Source organism: Saccostrea echinata, unplaced genomic scaffold, assembly GCF_033153115.1.
Source record: "Saccostrea echinata isolate AGI-Se365-2 ecotype Australia unplaced genomic scaffold, CSIRO_AGI_Sech_v1 ptg000009l, whole genome shotgun sequence".
NCBI lineage: Eukaryota > Metazoa > Mollusca > Bivalvia > Ostreida > Ostreidae > Saccostrea > Saccostrea echinata.
Window position 1 is genome coordinate 26,607,501 of NW_026889758.1, and position 24,146 is coordinate 26,631,646.

Consider the following 24,146-nt stretch of genomic DNA (forward strand, 5'->3'; position numbering starts at 1 on the left):
GCGCATGGGATGAGAAAAATCACTGATATAATTGAAATAGCTTTAACTTCCTTAATTTTTGATGAAATGCTTTGAGACTCAGTATATAAACACATATTAGTAAAATATACAAGATTAGGTTGAATTAGCAATAAAGCGAATGCTTTGCTTTGATTGGCTGACACAAAAAAATGATAATCTCAATACCTACAATTAGTACTAGTGTAATTTTTTAAGGTTTTTTTTTTTTTAATACTGAAATTTCATTGCAAGTTCAATTGAATGTACTATTATTCCAATATGTATTAGCAAAATTGGAAATCAATTTTTGTTGTAAATTACTTCTAAAAATTATTTTATGCATTGGTAATGTAGATTTATTTATGTATTTTAAATTCTCAGAGTACAGTAAAGGTGTTATCTTACCAACGAAAGGAGGACAGCAAGCACCAGCAAAGACTGTAACAGGAACAGTAAGTGATTCAAAAATATATAGTTTAAAGAGTTGCAAAAGCAACATTGTTTTCTTTGTGCAACATTGAAGTTACTTTTTTAAGCTCTTGAGCTGAAGGGTGAAGTGAGCTTTTTCGATCGAAGAGTATCCAGCGTCTGTCTGCCGTGTGTTGTCTGTCATCTGAAGACTTCATACATTTTTGAATTCTTCTCAAGAACCACTAGGCCATTTTCAACCAAACTTGCCACAAAGCATTCATGGGTAAAGGTTATTTAAGTTTCTTCAATTGAAGAGTTCTTCTCCATAACCACTGGGCCAGAAAAGATGAACATGATGAAACTTAAGTAAAAAGTTCGTTACATAGTTCAGATTTAATAAATTTGTTCAAATCATGACCACTTGGTTTAGGGTGGGGCCACAATGGACCATCAAAATTTTATATAGGTATATATAGGAAAAAAATCTTCTTCTCAAAAACAGCAAAGCCATGATTAGTCATATTTATAATGAAGCAACTTCTTACAGGAAGTGTAGATTTGTTTGTTCAAATCATGACCCACAGGTTTAAATGGGGCCACAGTGGGTCATCAAAATTTTATATAGCTTTATATGGGAAAAAAATCTTCTCAAAACAGCAATGCCATGATGAGTCATATTTATATGGAAGCATCCTCAGGTAGTGTAGATTCAAATTTGTCCAAATCATGACCCCCAGGTGTAGGGTAGGGCCACAATGGGCCATCAGTGTTTTTCATGAGAATACATGGGGAAAAAAAATCTTTTAAAATCTTCTCAAGAAAAGCAAAGTTGTGATAAATCTTATTTATATGGAAGCATCCTCAGGCAGTGTAGATTCAAGGTCAAATGATTGACCCCCTCACCACCCCTCCTAGGGTAGAATGGGACCACTTAAATATTTAAACACATCAATACTGAACTGATTTCTGCTTTTCACTAATCAAAGTGCCCAGGAGAGCAATGTGGCCTATTGGCTTCTTGTTTTCAGTTGAAAAAGATCTTTTGCAGTTATTATTACTTAGGCAGGGGTTCAAAAATACCTTGGTCTGAGGTCCTGGACCTAAAGTTTATGGGGAAGACTATAGCTATATTATCACTCTCTACTTCATCTGACCAGTTCACAAAAATATTTGAAAAGTATAAAATAAAATTAACCACTTTAGAAGTATTGCTTTCTTGGCAGCATCTTGAGCACTAATTTACTCAAGAGTACACATCACACTGATTACCATTAAGTTCAAGTGTTATTGCAGCCCGGAGGACCGGGCTGCTCTATACATATAAGTTTAAGTGTTGGTATATGGGGATTGAGGTGGGAGAAGTTATTCAGAATTAAAGGTTTTCTAAACATTAAAAAGACTGTTAATCAGAATGTTCTTTCCCTTTATAAATTACGAGATACACAATAATTTTACTTCCATAAAGTGAATCTGTAAAAATATATATGTTTTTCATATTTAATATATAAAGTTGCTTATCATTTACTATCGAAAAAATGACAGGTCCCTTTTTTTAGAACATCGAATTTTACTTATCGCATAAAAACGTAAAAACGTACTTTACACAGTTCATGTTTTATAATCTTAAAGTGAAAGACATTTTTGAAAATAGGTGATGCATGTGTCTGGTTTCAAATTATATTTTATGCAGCCAACAGTTACTTGAGGAATTGATAAAGTTTAAAAGGGTATCGTTTTTGTTCGATTTTCATCCGACTATAAGTTTTCAAAATTGTCTCTACTATCGTCTCCATCATTTAGACGCATGCCTTTTTCACACATATCGAAGTGGTTTGATGATCAAGACTCATTTCCATTGTTTACTTTATTTATTTCCCGGGCGACAATTGATGGTTACATCAATGTTTTCTTGTTGAAAAGTATGAAACAAGTATAAAACCTCGGTTTGATATAGCATTGGGTTGGCAGTGTGTAACCAAAGGAGGCATGAGATGTGTAAGCAGTCAACAAACATTATTTTGATTTTTTTTTGCAAATCTTTTTGCAAATTTCACCTTGGCCATAACTTTTGAACAGTTGATATTAGGGCTTTCATACTTTACAAGTGTATTTTTTGTGACAGGACCTTCCAATGGGTTACAGCCATTCTATTCTTACCCTTTGACCTTGACCTTTGACCCACTTTTAATCTTGGCTATAGCTTTTGTATGGTTAATACTATGACTTTCATATTTCACAGTTGTACATGTACTCTTTGTGTCAACAACTTCTCTGGATACCAACAATTTTTACCTTTTGACCTTGACCTTAGTGTATGGCCTACTTTGTGAAAAACTCCTAACTGGTCATAGCTTTTGAACTGTTGGTTCTAGGGCTTTCTTATTTAGATGCCTATTTCTTGTGACAAGATCTTCCTTTGGGTAGAAGCAATTTTGACCAATGACATTGACCTTAGAATCTGACCCACTTTTTAAAACCTTTAACCTTGGCTATAACTATTAAATGGTTGGTGCTAGGGCTTTCATATTTCAAATGTGTATTTCTTGTGACAAGACCTTCTCTTCGGTACCAACAGTTTTGACCTTTTGTCTTTGAACTTGGAGTTTGACCTACTTTTGGAAAACTCTAACCTTTTCCATAACTTTAGAATGGTGCTAAGGCTTATAAATTTTACATGTGTATTTCTTCTGACAAGACCATCGCTTGGGCACCATTAATTTTGACCATTTTTCCTTGACCTTTTGAAATAACCTTGCCAAAACTTTTCACCAATTGGTGCTAGGGCTTTTATATTTTACATATTTCACATATATTCCTTGAGACAGGGCATTTTTTGAGTTCCACCAATTTTGATGTCTTGACCTTCACCTTGGAGTTTGACCATCACTGTAAGAAACTTAAACCTTCGCCATAAGCTGGCATATGGGGGCATTAGTGTTTTACAAACGCATCTTGTTATGTAAGCTTATGCACTGATATGTAATTTGATGAGCATCTGTCAACTGTGACCAATTTTTTTTTTACTTTGACCTTGGCAATGACCTTTGACTTTACTTTTTAATGTGTATAAAACTCACTTTGAAAGAAACTGTTTAAAATATTTTCATCAAACTTCATACATAATACAAATTTTCATGTTGCATTACTAGTGAACCCTGGGCAGGGTAATTACATTAGATTAGAAGGGGGGAGCAGTCTTGTCAAGGTTTATACACAGATATCTTTTTAAATTCTGGATTTTCTTTTCTTTACGATCATGTGTATACATGTATTATTATTACCTGTTTTATTAAACTATTGTTATTATAATTATATTTTCTATATATAATACATTTACATATTTTGAAGAATAAATCTAAAGAAGAAATGAACAAGCATGTGGTTGATACCAAAGTCTCCAAACCCTTAGGAGTAAAAATTCATACAAAGAAAATTGTTGGGAAGGAGGAATTCAAATGTCGGGCAGAGGACCTATACAGGGCCCTTACTGATGTGCAGGTAAAGAAATGTGAAAAATTTTATTTAATTTTTATTTTCAGTATATTGGACTAATACTTACATGTTTCTTCACTCAGAGAGAGCTCTTGAAAACAATTTATGTCCAGTAATTCACTGTTTGCCTTGATGACAAAAATACTTCATTATGATTAAATTCAGCAAATCTCTGATGTTTTTTAAAAAAACAGTCCTTAGTATAAGTGTCATTAAATTGTTATTAAATTTCTATGATGAATTTGTATTAAAGAGCTGATATCATTTGTATTGTGTTTAGTAATGTAATTACTGATAAAACTTAAATTGCTGACAGAAATTGCTGATACATGTTTTTATGATTGTACAACATATTTAATTTAACTCTGTAGCATTTTGAATTTTATTTTATAGATGGTTCAGGCATTTTCAGCCAGCCCAGTGGAAATGGAAGTTGAAAAGGGAGGTCGGTTTTCTCTATTGCATGGAAATATAACTGGCGATTTTGTAGAATTGGTAAGCATATTAATTTCTTTTTCATTCATTAAGGATGATATCAGAGTAAGATTATCTGCCCCTTCTCTGTAGTTTGCTTCTGGTTGGAAGATTCCTTACACAGCTGACCTAGTAGTACATGTAGATCAAATATAAAATTCTAACTTCAATAGAAAATCAATTCATTAACATACCTAAATATTTAGAGAAGATATGATAAGTAAGATGTATTTCTGTGTTCTGTGAACTGAAGTGATTTTTCAATTTTTTTAACATTAAAATTATCATTTATCCACATGCAAACATGGGAGATTATATTAGTCTTATCACTCTGGAATAACAAACATCAACCTTTTATGAACATTTTTATGCACACATCAGAAGATTCATGATACAAAAATGCAAAATTAATAGAAATCATCAAACTCAATTTTTTTTTTTTAAACATTTTTTTAAAATCGATTTTTAAACACTTTATCAGTGTGACATCATGTTACAGCTGTATACTATTATGACATTACAGAACAGTTACATATACATCACATCACATTACAGCTGTTATCACTTAAAACACATTGCAGCTACATTGTACATTACAGAACAGATGTACATGTATATCACTGTGATATACACATTTGCATTCCATTGACACATGAATTGGATACATAATATGCAATTAGGTTCTCTTCACTTCATAATTGTAAGCAAATGCCAGAGAGTTACATGTACTTCCTTTATTTTATAGTATATGCATTCTTCACAAAAAATGGGAAGTTCGAATTGTTCCATTGTCAGCCTTTCTTGTGACAGTTCTTTACAAGTGTTAATGTTATGAACATTATGAGTGCAGTAATAGCTATATCCATTGTTATCTAAGATATATATTTCAATTAATATAGTAGTAAAAATTGTAACCTATGAAAATATTTTGCAGATACCTAATCAGAAAATAGTACAGCGTTGGAGAGTGAAATCATGGCCAGATGCTCATTATTCTACAGTGACTTTTGAATTTGATGAAAAAGATGACTGTACTGTGCTTAACTATACACAGACTGGTGTTCCTGACACAGAATATGAGAAAACAAAAGAAGGCTGGTCCATCAACTATTGGAACAGAATGAAACAAGTGTTTGGATTTGGCTCCAGTATATACTAATGAAAAGAAAATCTAAAATAAATATTCTAAAATTCACGAATTCTGAGAAATCTCTCCAAGGGTATCTTGCATTAATATTGAGAAATGGTTTGAACAACACAAGAAGAATTTATTTTTGAAGTGCTGTACATATATCACTGTAAGACTTTATCATCAGTGATCTATTATTGCATTACTGGCACAGCACACATTGTATCTTGATACATTATTGGGGTTTATTGTGTCAGGGTGTACATACTTTGTAAAGAAGAATTTGCTTCGATTTTCTGTTCCCTTCTCGTCTTAGTTTTAGAGTTCCCTTTCATTTTTTTACACTTTAAAAAACAGTTTATCATGCAGATTATGTCGAATTCTTCAACCTACATTGCGCATATCCCTGGATAAACATTTTTTCAAGGTCATATTTATTGAAGAGATATATATATCATACACCACATCAGCCAGAGCCATACCATAGTCCTACAGGATGCCTGCATACCTACAAAATTATATATATATATATATATATATATATAATGCAATTCATTGAATCCCGTACCATTATTCATCCTCTGGACAGTATTACATAAGGTACATTTTTCATCTGTATGACATTTTTTTTATTGCAAAATATTTATCAAAATAAAATTCATATGAACTTAAAGATAGGCAACCTGTCATCAATATTTATTTATACATGAACTAAGCTTTTTGTTCATTCAGTTGCCATTAAATAAAAATATGTGCAAGTTTCTAAAATACACACACTATCACACTTTGTGTTTTATATTAGGAGAGCAAGGTGACTGACATGTTTTATAACAATGCGATTACAAAATGTATACTAATAATTGAAACTTGTTTCTCTTCTTATTTTATATGCTTAGTGCTTTTATTGACAAACATGCAATGAAATCTTTGGTTTGTTTCAAAACTTTACTGGAAAATTATGACTTTATGAAGTCCAGGCTTATTATAAGGTTATGGTCAATGTCATGCATAAATGTTAAAAAAGAACTAAATTGTCATGTAAGTATTTACAGCTGCTGAGGATATTGTGTTTCATTTAATTAACATACATATTACATCCTGTGATAAATATTATACTATTCAGGTTCAGTATTAATTAAACTATTTGATTTTCAATGTTCCAGATTGTTTTTAGGTCAGATCTGTGAAATATGAGAAAAAAGTATATTTTGTAACAGTTGACACTGTGTTCATTTCAAACTTTTATATTTTGATTGTACTTGATTTTCATTTATGCACTTAGATATGCATTTTTATATATATATACTCCAGGTCAAGTGCAACATAGACATTTTTTTTTCATTCCAGGGGTTCATTATATAATTCTTACATGAAAGTCATGTGTACTGTAATTTTGTAAACTATTTGATACCAATAAGTGAGAAAGTTGTATCATCCTTGCCTACACTTTTTAAATACATTTAATACCAATGGAGAGGATTTATATGTAGAGTACAGGTTACATACATTGAGTGTTCATCAAAGTTTGAATTAAGTATTTTGCATTTTAAATGAAGCCATTTCCTTTCTGTTGATACATGTGTGACAGGTTTATTTCAAGTAAAAAAAAAATGAAACTTTGTTGCTTGAATTTTTTTTTAGATATTGTTTTTTCTGAGAAGAATCCTCAAGTAGTGTAAATTTATTTTTTAAACATTGCATTTGGGGGAAAGAAACTGGGGGGATAAGCTGAGCCATATGCCTACATAACGATCGATAAAAAATCAGTAAATTCATTTTAAAAAAAATTCACTTACTGTAATTCGAACAATTGAGAGATTTTTTCCAATAAATGTTCTTGCATAGCCGAAAAATGGGCATGGGCACATGGCTCGTCTTCTTCCCCCAGATTCTTTTGGGCCACATTAGTGCATCGAATTTTTATGTGGGGATATTTAAAAATCTGATGAAAATCAGAAGGGTCATGACTTGCCATGTATAATAATTATGCAAGCATTCTAAGGTTGTGTTTATTTAAGGTTTTTGTTTGAATCATGGCCTTCTTGGGTAGAGTGGCTACAAACTATGGCCCAGGATTTCAAGTTTCACTAAGGATTCAAATATTCACTTTGAATATATACAGTGTAGGACAAAACTTTTAGTGCGGATTCATATTTGTTCAATTTATGGTCCCTGGGGCAAGAAAGGGCTGGAATATGCTTCAAAATTTCATGTGGGAAAAAAATACAGGATTCTAAAAAGAATTTAAAAATAGCAGGGTGACACTTATTCACATTGATACAAACATTTCTATTTCGTGTGTAATACACAGTCTAGGGAACAGTAAAGTTCCACTTATGGTGGAAAAATAGGGTCTGTAAATCTTTCTGACTTTCACTTTGTTATTTGGAGTTTAAAGTATTGCAAAGTATTTGACGCGCAGTGAAAGCATTGGGTTATTTGGGGACACTACATACCTGCAAACCTTTTCAAAATAGAGGCCTGGATGAATGAAAATATCTATTCTCATGACTTCATTATCATAGATTCTTTATGCTTTTTGCAAACGTATGATATTCTTTCATTTGTAATCTGAAATATTTTTGAATATGTATATATATTATAAAACATGCAACTAAGGACAAAGGGAAACAAAACAAAGATAAAATTCATAGCCCTAGGACATGAGAGTGAACAGTGATCAGTGAACCATCTTTTAAATACAGTAGACAAAGTGAATCGTGAACAGCAAAAACACGGAAACAGCAGAGTAGGGATCAGGTGCTTAGGAGGAGTGAACATCTCGTGTCGACCGGTCACACCCGCTGTTAGCTTATGTATTGATCAGGTAGACAGAGTAATCTTAAGTAAAAATTTAGTACAAAAGCAAAGGCCTAACTAATGGTAGGAAACATGTCAGACAAAATACGACCCAACGATAGGTTTTATATACAAAGTAATTATAACGACCTTGGCATTTGCGAAAAGCTGACTTTTAACGGGGTTCTTGAAGTCCTTGTAACATCATCTTTTTTTCAGTACCTTGGCTCGGTTTAAAAATTATTGTGCTCAGAGCATGCTCTTGGGTATAAAATCAATTGGGAAACATAAACACCACATACGTTATACCAAATATTGTTACATAAGGGAAGTTGACGATGGAAAAGCTGAAGTCATCCCGTTTGATTTGTAACACATTCGTTGGCCATTATCGCCGAAAATGAATAAATACAAGGATCTGGTTGCAGGTGGATCCTCCATCAACGGGGCTGGAGAGTATGGGATATCCCAGTGGAAGTTGGATGCCGTGAATTTGTAGGGCAATCTATGGATGTGGAGGGCCTTGCGGATTGTTGGTGGAACAGGCACTGAGTGACGCCTGGGTAGAGAGGCAGAAATGGCATCCATGTGGACATGGAAGAAGCGAGAAGAGCAGTGGAAAGTGCAACACTAAGACTATGTGTTAGTGAATGAACATTCAATGTGTTGCAGTGAAGGCGGAGACCCAGTCGGCATACCTCTAGAGCTTGTAGTGGACAACACCGAAACAACCGTTGAAGGAGGATCCATCTGAGGTCGGGGTCACGACGCATCATGTACCATCAAGATGTATACAGGTATTAGTCAATAAAACATCCAAATATTTAATTTAAACAATATTTTATTATGCATAATCATAATAGGATTGGACAGCAGGCACTGCCTGTATATAAGTCCTCTCCATCCAAATATGAAACAGATGTGGCAGAAACTGCTGTGTCTCTTATTTCAAGTTCAGTTGGATATATTAGTTCGATATTTGAATGAAAGTAACTTATTAATTGATAAAATGTCAATATATGTAATTGTTGAATTGATGGCCATATCAAGAGTTGTCTTCTCGTGTAAGAGAAGACCGGGTTTCCGAAGACTATATAAATATTGTTAACGAGAAACTTCAGCATCATTTTAATAGCGACTTCACAATACTTGTATGTGGCTGAATCAGAATGATTTATAGACGACCAATCACAAGATGTGAAAATTTACCAGATCCATTTTTATTAAGGAAGCAGTTGTCTATGATGTAAAAAAAAAAACCCACCTGTTTTAGCGCAAAAAACAGAGAAAAGCCATATGATTTAATGCTATTGATGTTTAAAAAGTTTTCAGATTTTAAATTTTCCAAAAGTTCTATGGAGATTTTTAGAATTCACATTTAATCTATACCACTTGATTTTAATTATAAGTTTTTAGCTCTACTGGTCAGAGAATAGAAGAGCTTATGCGACAGTAAGGTGTCCGTCGTCCGTCCATCTGTCTAGCTGTCCGTCCGTCTGTAAACAATTTTTCAAAACGCCACTCCTCCCACAGTTTTGGCCTGATTTCAATGTAACTTGACACATAAGTAGACTACACTAAGATAGATAGTTCTGTGTATCGGTTTTTGATTTCAATAAACGATGTTGCCATGGTTACTAAAATAGAGATTTCTGGGAAAACTTTCAAAATGCTACTTCTCCTGCAGATTTGGTCTGATTTCAGTATTACTTGGCACACAAGTAGACTACACTAAGATACATAATTCTTTTTATCGGTTTTTGATTTTCAATGAACGGTGTTGCCATGGTTACTAAAAAATTGGAAATTTCTGTAAAAAACTTTCAAAATGCTAATTCTCCTACAGTTTTGATCTGATTTCAATATTAATAACTAAGCACACAAAGAGGCTGCACTAAGATACGTAATTCTACTACGTGTATTGGCTTTTGATTTTAATGAAGGATGTTGCCAAGGTTACTAAAAATAGAAATTTCTGTGAAATACTTTTAAAACCTTACTACTCCCACAGTTTTTGTCTGATTTCAGTGTAACTTGGCACACAAGTAGACTACACTAAGACACATAATTTTCTATATCAACTTTTGATTTTGATGAATGATGTTGCCGTGGTTACTAAAAAATTGAAATGTTCTTGAAATACTTTCAAAACACTACTCCTCCTACAGTTTTGGTCTGATTTCAATAGAACGTACTTGGCACACTCTTAGACTTTACTAAAAAACATTATTGTCTTTATTGTTTTTTTTATTTTGTTGAATGATGATGCCATGGTTACTAAAATTGAAATTCCTGTTAAATTCTTTTAAAAGGTTACCCCTCCTGCAGTTTTAGTCTGATTACAATCTTGCCACAAAAAGAGACTAAATTAAGGGTAATTATTCTGTTTATTGCTGTTGCAAAGTTTCATGTCCAAGTGCTACTTTTCTCTTCCTTTGTTATATGTACAAACCAACAGAGCTTCAGTATCGACAGAGAGTTCTGGTTAAGAAATGTTATTGCAGTAGTGTGATGGAGAGGTTGTAAAATATGTTATGTCTATTGGATTAGGTACAAGTCGAAGATCGAATGAATTTCTTTTGCATCAAAATACTAGTAATTAAATTCAATCAAATCTGGAAATGTTTCAATTAAATTAATTTTTGAGGAAATATTAAGGGAAGAAGTATAATGTTTATAGTGCATATTGTTTTTATGAGTGTTAGATAAATTAAGCCGATCTTGAGCTTAGATCTGAAAAAAAAATGAATTTCTTTTCCGACGGAATTGCTGTTTATACATTTAAAACATAATTAAACAGATCTGAAAATTATATTATTTATTCGCTTGAGGATATATTAATTGCAGAGTGTGATGTTGAAAACTGTGGTAATGAATGAACGTATATCTTTCATTGATTTAAAGTGCAAATTCAAGTGTATACTGTGCACACATCGGTTTTAGATTAACTAAGATCTATATTTTTTCCTAATTGTATTGAATGTTTTTGTTTTTAGCTCTTTTGAGCCAAAGGCTCAAAAAGCGAATGTTATGGTTTTTGTGCGGTGTGTATAAACTTTTTGGAATATGGACAATACTTCAAGATCCCCTTGGTCATTTTTATCAAATTTGTCACAGAGTAACCTGGCCCAAGGGCTTTCATTATACTAAAAATAGGAATGTGACCCTTAAACAAGAGGAGATAATTTGGGAAATAAACACAAAAGTAGTGATTGCTCAGAAATCTTCCTCTCAAAAACCACTGGGCAGATTGTCACCAAACTTACGCATAATGCAGATTAAAAATTGCTCAAGGCAACACTTTGGGGCAAAGGTCGTGGTCTCAAGGTCTCTTCAAAGTTAACCTAAATTCATGTCTTGTAAAAAGTTTGATATTTTGTCCACTTAAAGGATTGTGAACATCAAATCTTGTCAGTTGATGCATCTTAGGACCTCATGTCTTGTTGACTCAAAAGTAGGTCACGATGACGTACTTTTTGAATTTTAAGGGTATTCATTTTCAATTTGGTTTTGATGCACATCTTGAACACTAGGTAGCCTAAATAAATATGATCATGAATACACATTGTTTTAAAATACACGAGATCATTCCATTTGAACTTTATCCTTAGCCAAAAGATTGCATCAAGTATGTCTTTATATAATTACTGGTCAGCACATCATGGCCAAGAAAGGAAATATATATCTATCTACACAATTGTACATTTACCTATTCATTTCATTTAATTCTATTTAAAGTATGACATTGTCGCCCGTTGTCGCCCGGGTGGCGCAGTAGTTAGAGCGTCTGCTGTAGAGTCTTGGAGTAAGGAGTTGATCCTTACGTCGCGGGTTCGGGACGTAAGGATATGGAAATCGGTCCTTCGGATGAGACGGACTAAACCGAGGTCCTCTGTCGCAGAAGGTGCTGGCACTAAAAAGATCCCTCACTGCTCAATGGCCCTAGGTGCCGAGTATACATCAAAATTTGTAGCCCTCCACCGGCAAGTGGTGGGTCTCCATATGAGTGAAAAATTCTCGAGAGGATTTAAAGAACAAACAAACAAACAAGCAAAGTATGCCATTTATGAAAAATAACAAAGATTCAAATTTCTTGCATTATGTAATGCACTTACAGTGGACATGCACCGTTTTCTTATCACTTGTTCGGACCTTACCAATTCAAGAATATATATGAATGGATAAATAGATAAGACGATCATATATTACTAGTCTGCCTCATAAATATGTATATCGAAACATTTGTGCTGATGGAAGGTTAAAATGCAAGAACACGTACATGTATATGTATGTATTTACATATACATATCTCAAAGCAATATGAAAGTACATGTTCAACATATTACAGACGTTAAGATCATCACTAGATAATATGCATGATGTTCATTTTTTTGAAATCAGAAATAACTGGTCCTCCATTTTGATTAACTGAAATCTCTACTTAAGGATGCTTTGAGGCAGATTTGGTCCTGGAGATGACGATAATTTTATGTTTATATATGCAAAAAAGATATACACAGGTTGACCAGTGTAAACTACTGTGTTCCGAACTACATAGACTAACGAGTATGCAGTAAATGTTATGTTTCATAATTCTAAAATAAAAACATAGTTTTTATAAATTTCTATAATGAATTTTATTGCACCTGAGTCAGAGTGGTGAGATTTAGTAAGAACGAGTAAAATAAGGTAAAAGCTTGAAAGTTTTCCTGTGTGGTGAAATCTGCATTGTTCACATCATGACCCTTTGGTTATGGGCAATTACAAAACTAAAAAAAAAATTAACATCCAAAATAAAAAAAAAACCCAGCATAGACAGACTGCAATCTATAATGAATATATGTAAAATGAATATATGTATTTAACCTCTCTGGGTAGACTGAAGTTGATAGAGAATAGCCACATGGCTAAAATTGGCCACAGTAGTTTAATATTTCACAAAATGATACACATTGTACATTTATAATTACGTATTTATTAGGTAAATTCTTCTAAAATATCAATGAAGACAGAATTGAAAGCTGACAAATTAAATATACCTGACTGTTATGATATTCACTTAAAATCATTTGATCCAAAGGGTAAGGGTGAGACATGGGAATACCTACGCAAAAGTTAGGGACCGCCATTGCTAATTTACGACCATTCTTTAAACATCTCGTGCTCTCAGAACTATCAAATAACATATAAAGTTTTGGACTTCATGTAATAGAGTAGATTTAAACTGTCGTTAATAAATACAGGTTTCACATTCATCTCTTAACATTCATTTTAAATGGTTGAAACATTTCAAAGGAATTGGACTGCAATGTTTCACTTAATTCGATATTAGCAAAATTACTGACAATAAGCATTCTAAACTTTATTGGAAATTAAAGATTCATTAATTTTCAATACTTTCTAACCATTAACATTTAGAAATGCATATATTAACTACGATTTTTATACAGTTCCCTTCTCATTGTCGTCTAAGGCAGTTTTTGGGGGAACTGTTGCCATTCCTTTCAATTCCTGAATATTTACATATTTTGGGGCTCTCTCATTAATTTTATGACCACGATAATCATCCCACACCTGTTCAATGGGGTTCATGTCTGGGGACAAGGTCGGTAAGGGAATTGGCAAAAAAAAAAAATCTTTTATTACTATTCGTTCCCGATGAGGTCTAGCTTTGCCTTCCGTTAGTACAGATCGACTTGCCAATGAGTGAATCACAACTTTCTATCCCTGTACTTTTGTGCTGTTTAGGTGTCATCAGGAATTTGCAGGTCCATTTGACACCGCAAAGAGAAACAATCACTGTTTCGCCGCCTTTACCAAAGGCTTTTGTTCCCAATATAAGCTGCTGATTATATGCAGAAATTGGATGTTCCCACTGTCTACTATTTTCTGTGCTTACTGTAATCTTGCTATTTTATGTCTTACGGATGAGAGGACGTTTTGTTGGACGACACGATGATATCCGTCACTTGTTTAACTTCCAAATCACTGACCTCTGCTGATTCGAGTCTGGGTGTTCCACTAGCTTCTCAATGTGTTTGCAGTGTCAAAAGGATTTTGTTTTGGTATTCTTTTTTAAAAAAAAACTATCTTCCCTTTCTGTATTTTTTCGGATCTTCCAGTTGTTTACGTTTTTCCACACTCTCAGATTTCCTCCTAAGGTAAGTAAGCTCTATTCATATATACAAAAGCGAAAAAAAGAGAGAGACGTTAGTTAGGTTATATTTTTTTAATATGCTTTATCGAACACTTTATATATATATATATATATATATATATATATATATATATATATATATATATATATATATATATATATATATATATATATTACATTTTCAACAGTGAAATACTGTAATTCATTTACTGAATAAAAGTGATATTCTGACACAGTGTGAAAGGATATCAAAATGGTATTCTCACAGTGTGAGAATATCAGAAGTGCGGCAAAACTTAATTTTTTCCGTCCCTTCACGAAGAGTGATTTTTATATTAAAAAAAAATCCCTGGTCTGTTATAGTTAATGAGCCATCCTGACAGAGACTAATAGTTATACTGCCAAAGTTTTTCCAAATATGTCGTTAAAAATCCATGTTTACGTTTTTCAATCTCGCAATCGCTTAGCTATGACGTCTCAACCGCTCAACTATGACGTCACAGCCTTTGACACTGGGTTACGAAAAGACAGAGGCAAAGGGAAAATCTAAGAAAATGTAATTAACAGAAAAGTGAATGTTTTGTAGATGAATATGGAATTCATTTCACTCGTGAGACGGGATATTTTGATATTTCTTGCTTCGCACCCGTGTAAAATATCAATATATCCCATCCCACTCGTGAAATAAATTCCATATTCATCTACAAAACATTGAAAAATTGAATATCCTCTCTCTCTCTCTCTCTCTCTCTCTATATATATATATATATTATACACTTATCCACTGGCTGTGAGTGGGATAGCTCTTTTATCAAACCCGCGACAGGAACTATTCCCCGAGGGCTTGCCCGAGGGGAATAGTTCCTGTCAAGGGTTTGATGAAAGAGCTATCCCACTCACAGCCAGTGGATAAGCGTTTTATTATACTGATGTATATCATAATTTCTGAGGGTTGGATTTACCTGAAACTACAGTTTTATAGTAAAAACATGAAAAAAAAATTATAAAAGTCTTGAACAAGTATTTGGAATAAGATAACACTGCTAGAATGAGCTGAAATCCTGATGACGTCACAATGCTACTGAAGTCAGGATGACATCATAAGTCTATAGATTGATTACAGGAAATCAAAATTGGCGGTAAAAATTGCATGAAAATTTTCCGAGGGTTGGATAGCAAAAACTATACCCCGGGGTATAGCTTTGCTATGTGTGGAAATTTTGAGACTATAAAGATAGTTATTTTACCTTCTTAACTTTATATAGGAAACATTTTAACAGAAGTATAATAAATATATATATCAAAAAGAGTTCGAGTGAAGTTTTAAAGTAAATCAAAGTATAAAAGTATTTACTTTAGTTAACTAAAGTAAACTATAGTGCATTTTCGTTAGGGTTTCGACTAACCGATTGCAGATTTTCTAACCGATTTCCATCGTGTCGAACGAGTAACCGGCCACAAATTGCCATCCCTACTTAAAAAAAAAAAACATCGGTATGTCTTGTCTACAGATGTCGTGAAATCAAGCGTTCTGTCAATTAAATGTATTTTATGATTTTGACAGCGAATAAAATATTTACACACTTTATTAGACAATATTAATTTAAGAATATCTACTCCTCAGCCAGAAACGATAACTCTTAAAATTATTATCAAAAAAGTCTCAAAATAAAGCTTTATTTTATGCATCTAAGTATGATTCAAGGTTTTTAGAAAGTCTTAGAAACGGTCTGATAAGAAGTTGACATTTATACTCAATACAAGTAAAAAAATAAATACACTTTTAGAGAAATCGAATTTCCTTTTCCTCCTAGCCTTAGACCGTGATCGGAAGGTCGTGTGTCCGAATCATAGCCGCGACTGACCTAAGTCGATAAAAAATAGGCAGCAACTGTTCTTTCGCCAAACGCTCGGCAATTTGAAGTGAAAGTTGCAGGTTTTTCGAATTTGACCTTAAAAACCGAGGCCCCGAGTCACGGTAGGCGTTGTCACAATAAGAAACACTCACTGCTGAATGGCCCTGAGTACCGAGTAAAGGTCTGAATTTGAAGCTCTTCACCGGTATATGGTGACGTCTCTATATGAGTGAAAGATTCTCGAACGGGACGTAAAACAACATACAATCAATTAATCAATCAATCCTAGCCTTAGATACCAATTAATGCTTATCAGCATAACATGATTTTAGAAGTAATCTGTGATGTCTTGCAATGATAGCACTTTTTACACTATGTATTATACAACACGTAAAGGAAACAGAAGAACTGAAATACCAAATACGTATAAAAACATGCAATTTTTTCCAAATGCTTGGATACCTAGAGTTTTTTTAAAAGCCTAAGATATATTTGTTGATCAATTTTCAATTAAAACTATATTTGGTGCTTTTCTGAAAATATATTTAAGATTTGATAATTTTAGCTATATAGTATGATTAACTACAATGATGAAATACCATGGGTATAAATGTAGATTACCTTCTAAATTCAGAGACATATTTGTGAGGCCTTTCAATTCCTGAACTGCTGATTTTCAAAATTTGAGGACGGGACTACCTAAAAAAAAAAAAACAAAAAAAAAAAAAACACACACACACAAACAAACAAAGAGACCCCCCCCCCCCCCAAAAAAAAATCAAGTATCAAATAATTTCTTTGTATACAGCTTAAATTGAAAAGTGAACTTACCAGAAATATACATTAATTCTAGAAGTTATTAATGTTGGTTTTGTTTGTTGTTTAACCTCCCTCAAAAATTTTTCACTCATATGGAGACGCCACCACTTGCCGGTGGAGAGCTACAAATTTTGACCTGTACTCGACACTCAGGGCCATTGAGTAGTGAGGGATCTTTTTCGTACCAGCACATACTGCGACACGGGACCTCGGTTTATACAGTCTCATTCGATGGACCGGTCTCCGTGGGATTCGAACCCGCGACGTAAGGATCAATTCCTTACCTCGCGACTCTAGAGCAGATGCTTTAAGTGTGGATAAAATGCTTTCTCAGAACAGTACAGTTTGTGAGGCCTTTTTTTTTCAACATCATATTTTTGGTTTTTGATATAATTTTTTTTGTAGCTGAAGTGGACCAAACGCTGATCAAGTGAGCTTTTTTCGACTTCCTCCTGTCTGTCTGATGTATGTTGTATTTTATTCGTAAACTATTTAAATTTTCAACGTCTTTTCTGGAACCACATGGTAAAGAGTCATAGAGCATTTGATAGGAATTTCCACCTACTCTCATACTGGTTTCTTAAATACATTTTTAACCAAACTTTTGTTGTACAGTCTTAGTTTTAACATGTGTTGACTCAAATCAGACAATAATGACATTTTCATGTAAATAGTTTCCTTATATGATGAATATGAAAATTATCGAGTTTGTATGGAGTGTATAGTAAATATTGAGGGATGACAAACTCAATGTCAAAGGCTACCTTTTACCAGAGAATAACATTATTTAAATAATAATATTTAGATATGACTACACTTCGTTACATTAAGATAATTTTGTTAAAGGTGGTCTTCATACTGAATACATTTTGAAACTTTAATAATGTTTGAAGATCTGTGAAATAGACAATAATGGTTTATGTTGGAAATAAAGACTTTCCTGATAATTTTCAAAGTATTGAGCTTTACATGTAGACTGCAGCAACTTTTGCTTTACCAAATGGCTGATACTGAAAAATGTTATACTATGTCTGGAGTACAACAGAGAAAATGTTAAACAACATTTATTTTAAAGATCCGTATGACAATTAAATAAAACAGAATATTTCCAAGTGTAAAACAATAAGTGATATACCATTTAAAACTTAAAAATGTTATATAAATCACAAGTAGCATTAATGAGAGTCAAGTATCTGTGCATACCCAATTATGTCAGGAGTGTAACATTTGATGTTTTGCTCCCTAGCGTGAAAAACTTTTATCAGTGTATGATTCTCTGATATCTTTTTTGAAAAATAAAGGCACAAAGAACATTTTTACCAAATAGATCTATCAATTACAGGGTTTGTGTGTGTTTCAGATCTATATTTCTATGGGCAAGAGTGCACCACATTTTTTTTAAAGATCCAAGTTTTATGATGAAAGGACTTCTATACATACTTATTAATATTCTTTAGTCAAGACTACACCTTGTATTTCCTACAAATATACATCGACTATTGCTTCCAGACTTTTTAATTACAAGAAAACTTTACAGTGCCTAGATATCAAGTATCTGAAACATAATCCTCCATCGTGTACATGTTCTTCTTCACCCAATAACTATAGTCCTGCTGGACACGTTATTACTAGTTACGTAAATATACATGTAGTTAATAAAGAGGACTTTAGATCATTAATTTTAAAAAGTCCTAAATATAGAGAACCCCGATCCTTCAACTGGCTTCGGAATTTCTTAAATATTATGGATTCTGTAGAGGATTACGCCAGGCGATGGGCCAGACATGAAAAAGAAAACCTTGACACTTTGTCAGAATGGATTAAATGTATCAGATGTTAAAATCGCGCATTAAAAGATTGAGGGGCAATATGAAAACCATCTTTCCTTCTGTATTCAATAATCCAGAAGTGAAAAAAAAAATAGATAGATTACATGATCAGTACGTACTGGTCCCTGCTGACAAATCAGGTAACAACATTGTCTTTGTTTGTAAGGCTCATTATATTAAATGTATTTCAGAGGAACTTGGATTTAATTCTACAAGTGGTAATCCAACTTATACTCATAGTTCCCTTTCTAAGGAAGACATTCTTAAAAATCATATGTCAATTTTGAATATTTTTAATATTCCAAACAACCAAAATGAATTTGAATTACCATATCTACATTGGATTCCGAAACTTCATAAAAATCCTTACAAAGATACATAGCGGGTTCCAGTAAATGTTCAATCAAGCCTCTTTCTTTACTCCTCACTAAGATATTAACAGTAGTGAAGGAGAATCTTCAAGAGTACTGTGCAACAATATATTGGAGAAGTGTTGTAAATCAGATGTGGATACTTAAAAATTCCAAGGAACCTTTGAAAAATTTGAAATCAAAGATTTTACCTAAATCAACAGCTTAAAAACTTACGACTTTTCAACTTTATACACAGCCATTCCTCACGATAAATTATAGTCTAGGCTTTTTGATATCATTGACTGTTCCTTTTTCAATAAAAATGGAACTCGTAAATTTACTTAGCTTGTCATTGGTCATTTGTAAAATTATCTTCTCAAAAAACATTCTGATTGTACACACAAGTACTCTGAACTTGACATTAAAAAGATGCTTGAGTTTCTGATTGACAATATCTATGTGGTTTTTGGAGACCAGGTCTTCCAACAATCTATTGGAATTCCCATGGGTACCAATTGCGCCCCGTTATTAGCAGACCTTTTTTAATATTCATATGAAGCAGAATTTATCCAAAATTTTGTACGTGAAAAGAAGAAAATACTTGCTGTGGCCTTCAACTCGACATTTAGGTATATCGACGACGTATTTTCAATTAACAACAGCTATTTTCATTCTTGTGTCGATACGACATATCCCGGTGAGCTTGAGATAAAAGATACAACAGAGTCTGACATATCTGTTTCATATTTGGATATTTTACTTGAAAAAGACGTTAATGGTAATCTAACAACCAAGCTTTATGATAAACGTGATGACTTTAACTTTTCAATCGTCAACTTCCCTTACTTATGCAGCAATATACCTTCATCACCAGCATACGGGGTATATATCTCTCAGTTGATTCAATATGCAAGAGCATGCTCTACGTATGTACAATTTCTAAAACGGGGTAAATTATTGACAAACAAGTTGATGAAACAAGAATATCAGCAGCCTCGTTTAAAGTCATCATTTCGTAAGTTCTATGGTCGATACAATGACCTTGTCAGCAAATACAATTTATCATTGAGTCAAATGCTGACTGACGTTTTTCATACTAATTGTTAGCCCATTATTTACACACTGAATTGTCGACGAATTTTTTCGTTATTTTCCGATCATGACAAGGGGCACACGGCGGGTGTGACCGGTCAGCAGGGGATGCTAACTCCTCCATGGCACCTGACCCCACCTCTGATATTTTAAGGTTCATGTTTGCTCTGCTCCTATTTTGTATTGTTAAATGGACTTTTGAGCTTGAATACTGTTTGTTTTCTCCATATATTTCATTTTTATATATATTACACAAGCAAATAATCACATTTTGAAGTCTAGAAAATATGGAAAAATTGCCGTAAATGATAAAAAATATCAAAACGACGAACTGATTTACAAACTTTGAATGAGTTATTTTGTGTTAAAAATTTAAAACAATGTTTAATAAAATACATATCAGATGTCAGGAGTGCAACAAAATAAGGTAAAATGGGATCACTTCAAAATCTAGTATTTTTTGTAAGAAAACTTGTACTATATCAAAATTCTTTTTTGGCTTAGATTTAAAGAATCGACTTAAGGAGGTATTCTTGCCTGGTTTCTGACTATATGAAATATTCAAAGTATATATGGTTATATGTCTTATATAATTAGATGTAAGAGATTTAAAAGATCATATTTTTCTTTCCTCATCACAACTGTACAACTTTAAATAGAAATGGTAAACAGAGTTTAAAATCTAGCAGGGACTACATTTTTGCGTATGAAAATATCTCCTTTTCCGCTTCTCAAAATTACTATAGAACAATGAATTTAGTTTAAATTTTTAAACAATCAAAGACTAAAAGAAAATTTCAAATGTAAGTGAAATTAAAGTAATGGACTGAAGTTTTAAAATATATCAAATTAAAATAATTTTCCAAACAAACAACTATTTTTTTAACTTTTAAAAGCGGCCGATCTAAGTACAGATTTGAGCCCAAAAATCCGTAAAAAGTGTTTTTTCTCTCTTAGTAAACGGTCAAAACTTGTTGTTTTTGAATCAATTTGTATCTTTATATGACTACTTTACCATATGTGAAAATAAGAAAAATCTAAATATACGAAGCATATAAAAACTAATATATCCTAAAAATCTAAGAAAAATAGAGGAAATTCGGATTAGCCAATATCTACTTCAGTTGAATCATTTATGTCAATTTGGTAGTATCATCTGATAAACCCTATATTTTAATATCTTTTTATGCAAAAAAAAAATTATCTTTTGGAATAGAAGAAGGCATTACATGATTTGCAACAATATTTTTTGTTATTCCTAAGGTTAAGGAAAAAGATAATGATCTTGACCCGATCTTGCTTTTAAAATAAAACGGTCAAATTTAATCTAATTGATACCATTACGTAATAATAATGTCTTCTTGAATCAATGAATATTTCATTAATGTTTAAATACAAGAAATATAAGAATCCCTCCTTAAATGGACAAAAAAGTAATTTTTTGGGGAATTTATTGTATAACATTTCTTTTTATTAAAACTTTTCAAACAAGAATTGAAAAAAATTAATGTAAAATAAAAATCAAAAAGCCAATTACTTTCACATATCACATATACAAGTGAAGAAACTCAATCAAGGATTAGATCTAATCATTTATATTCCTGACACCATTTTGAAGCATAAAAAACCTTTAATTTCTTTTGATTATACATTGTATATTTTAGAAAGTATTTTAGTATGTAATAATATTTTCTTTTTCAAATTAAGTTTTACTAATAAAAACTCTGATTTTTTTTAATGCAATTGTCTATTCTTTTGCCACTTAAGGAACGTATGTTCAGTATGATGTAATGAGTGAAAAATATGTTATGTTTAGTTGAATTTATAAAAAAAAAATTATTTAAATTTCTAAACCCCCCTTATTGAGTTTATATCCAGGATGTTTATAGCATAGTCCCCGGGGCTAGGGTAATGGCAGAACAGAGAGTAAACATATATGGGGAAATAGTTATAACTTTTCTCAAGAACAGCAGGACAACAAATCGTTATAATAAAAACATCTCCTTTTAGTTCAGATTCAAGGTTGTTCAAATCGAGGCCTCTTCGGCTAGAGTGGGGCAACAATATGCGTTAAAATATTTAAATCGAGTATAAAGGAAACAAAATCTTTAAAATATTTTTATATATACAAGCATCCGCAGGTAGGGGTAGCCCCAGATATCGTAGATAAAAGTTTGTTTAAATAATGATCCCGACGGTAAGGTGTGACCACAGTAGGGGATAAAAGTTTTCTATTTGAATATCGAAAAAAGATTGGAAAAAGAAAATGTATTTAAAAATCTTTTCAAGAACAGGTTGTAGGATCGATCATCAAGGGGGACCAAAGTTTTACTTGCAAATACAGGCAAAATCTTTTTAAAGTCTTTTTAACAACACCAGGGTCATTAATTAATAATATCATTATGCAAGCTTCCTCAAGCTGTTCAAATTCAAATTGATTCAAGCCATGGCCCCTTGGGCTGGTGTAGCCACAACAGGGTAATCATTGCTTTTGTATAGATATTTACGAGGATTGTTCAAAACGTTCCTGGTCATTGGCGTTTTTGTCAATTTGTATGGTGCTGATATACACATTGTATGCCAAAATATTTGTCTTGAAAATCCAAGAGGGAATTTTTTTTTTCTTAATAGTTTTGTTAAAATCACCGTCTTTAAAGATCGAAAAGAGTGTATATACAAAGTATTTACGCCCATAACTTGTAAATTTCAATATTTATGCATTTACTAAATCATGATTTATATTAAATATTATTGTACACACACATTTGACAGTGGAATCATTAAATAGACAATTATAGTATTTGTCCACGAACTTTTTTGAATAACTCTCGTACATATGTAGGAACATTTTATCTTAAAGAAAAAGTCTTCTTAGGAGCTGCAATAGTTAAAAAATTCACTGTATTGTATTAACATCTCAAGATAGTTCGTAGTTTATAAAGCGTAACTGTCCCAACCCACTTTATACCGTATAAACTGGTTAGCTATTAAATTCATTCCTTATAATTTAATTTTCATTCATTTAGTGTAGGAAAAAAAGATTATTGCCCTTAAGAAAATCACTTCAAATTGTACAAAATTTAAACGTTACGTCAGGCGGATCGATACGATTTTGACGCAAGCCATTGTGACGTAAGCAACCCAATTTATACGATATAAAGAAATTTTTTTTGTCCAATCAAATACCGCGTTATAACCAGAATTAAATTATTCAGGTATAAAACCCGATTAACTTGCGAAATCCTGAGATTTATCTGCGAAATCATGTGATATATATTTGAGAAGTTGATATTTATATTCAAAAAACATAATTATTTTATGCAAAAACATTTGATTCAGGTTAGATAATCTACTGATCTTTATCGGTAACTTTATTATATGTGTTAACTCTTGTTATTTCTATGCTAAAAGTGGATATTTATATTCGAAAACCTGTTATTTATATGTATTTATTTACAATTTATTTATATGACTTACGTCAAAAACGTATCAATCCGCTTGATGTTACATTTAAAATATGTACAATTCGTAAGCATTTTTGAAGGAGAAACTGTCTTATTTTCTACACTTAATAATGGAAAATTAAATTAAAAGGAATGAATTTAATACCTATCCAAGATATACTGGCATTACCTGGGATGGAACAGTTTACGTTTTTTTTTTATAAACCGTCTCGCGGTTTATAAAGCGTAAACTGCCCCAACCCAGGTTATACATGTACAGTATACAATGGGT

The 24,146-nt window shown here is 32.4% G+C and overlaps 1 protein-coding gene across 1 annotated transcript in view; it reads left to right on the forward strand.

Annotated features, from left to right (window-relative positions):
* The window catches only part of LOC133182118 (activator of 90 kDa heat shock protein ATPase homolog 1-like), a 19,965-nt gene extending 12,839 nt beyond the window's left edge, over positions 1 to 7,126 (forward strand). The window contains exons 6-9 of the mRNA XM_061316844.1: positions 382 to 452; positions 3,760 to 3,909; positions 4,297 to 4,398; positions 5,312 to 7,126. Of these exons, the coding sequence (XP_061172828.1) occupies positions 382 to 452; positions 3,760 to 3,909; positions 4,297 to 4,398; positions 5,312 to 5,536 (548 nt within the window). The 3' untranslated portion in view covers positions 5,537 to 7,126. The remainder of the gene's footprint in view (positions 1 to 381; positions 453 to 3,759; positions 3,910 to 4,296; positions 4,399 to 5,311) is intronic.
* Positions 7,127 to 24,146: the final 17,020 nt, after the last annotated feature.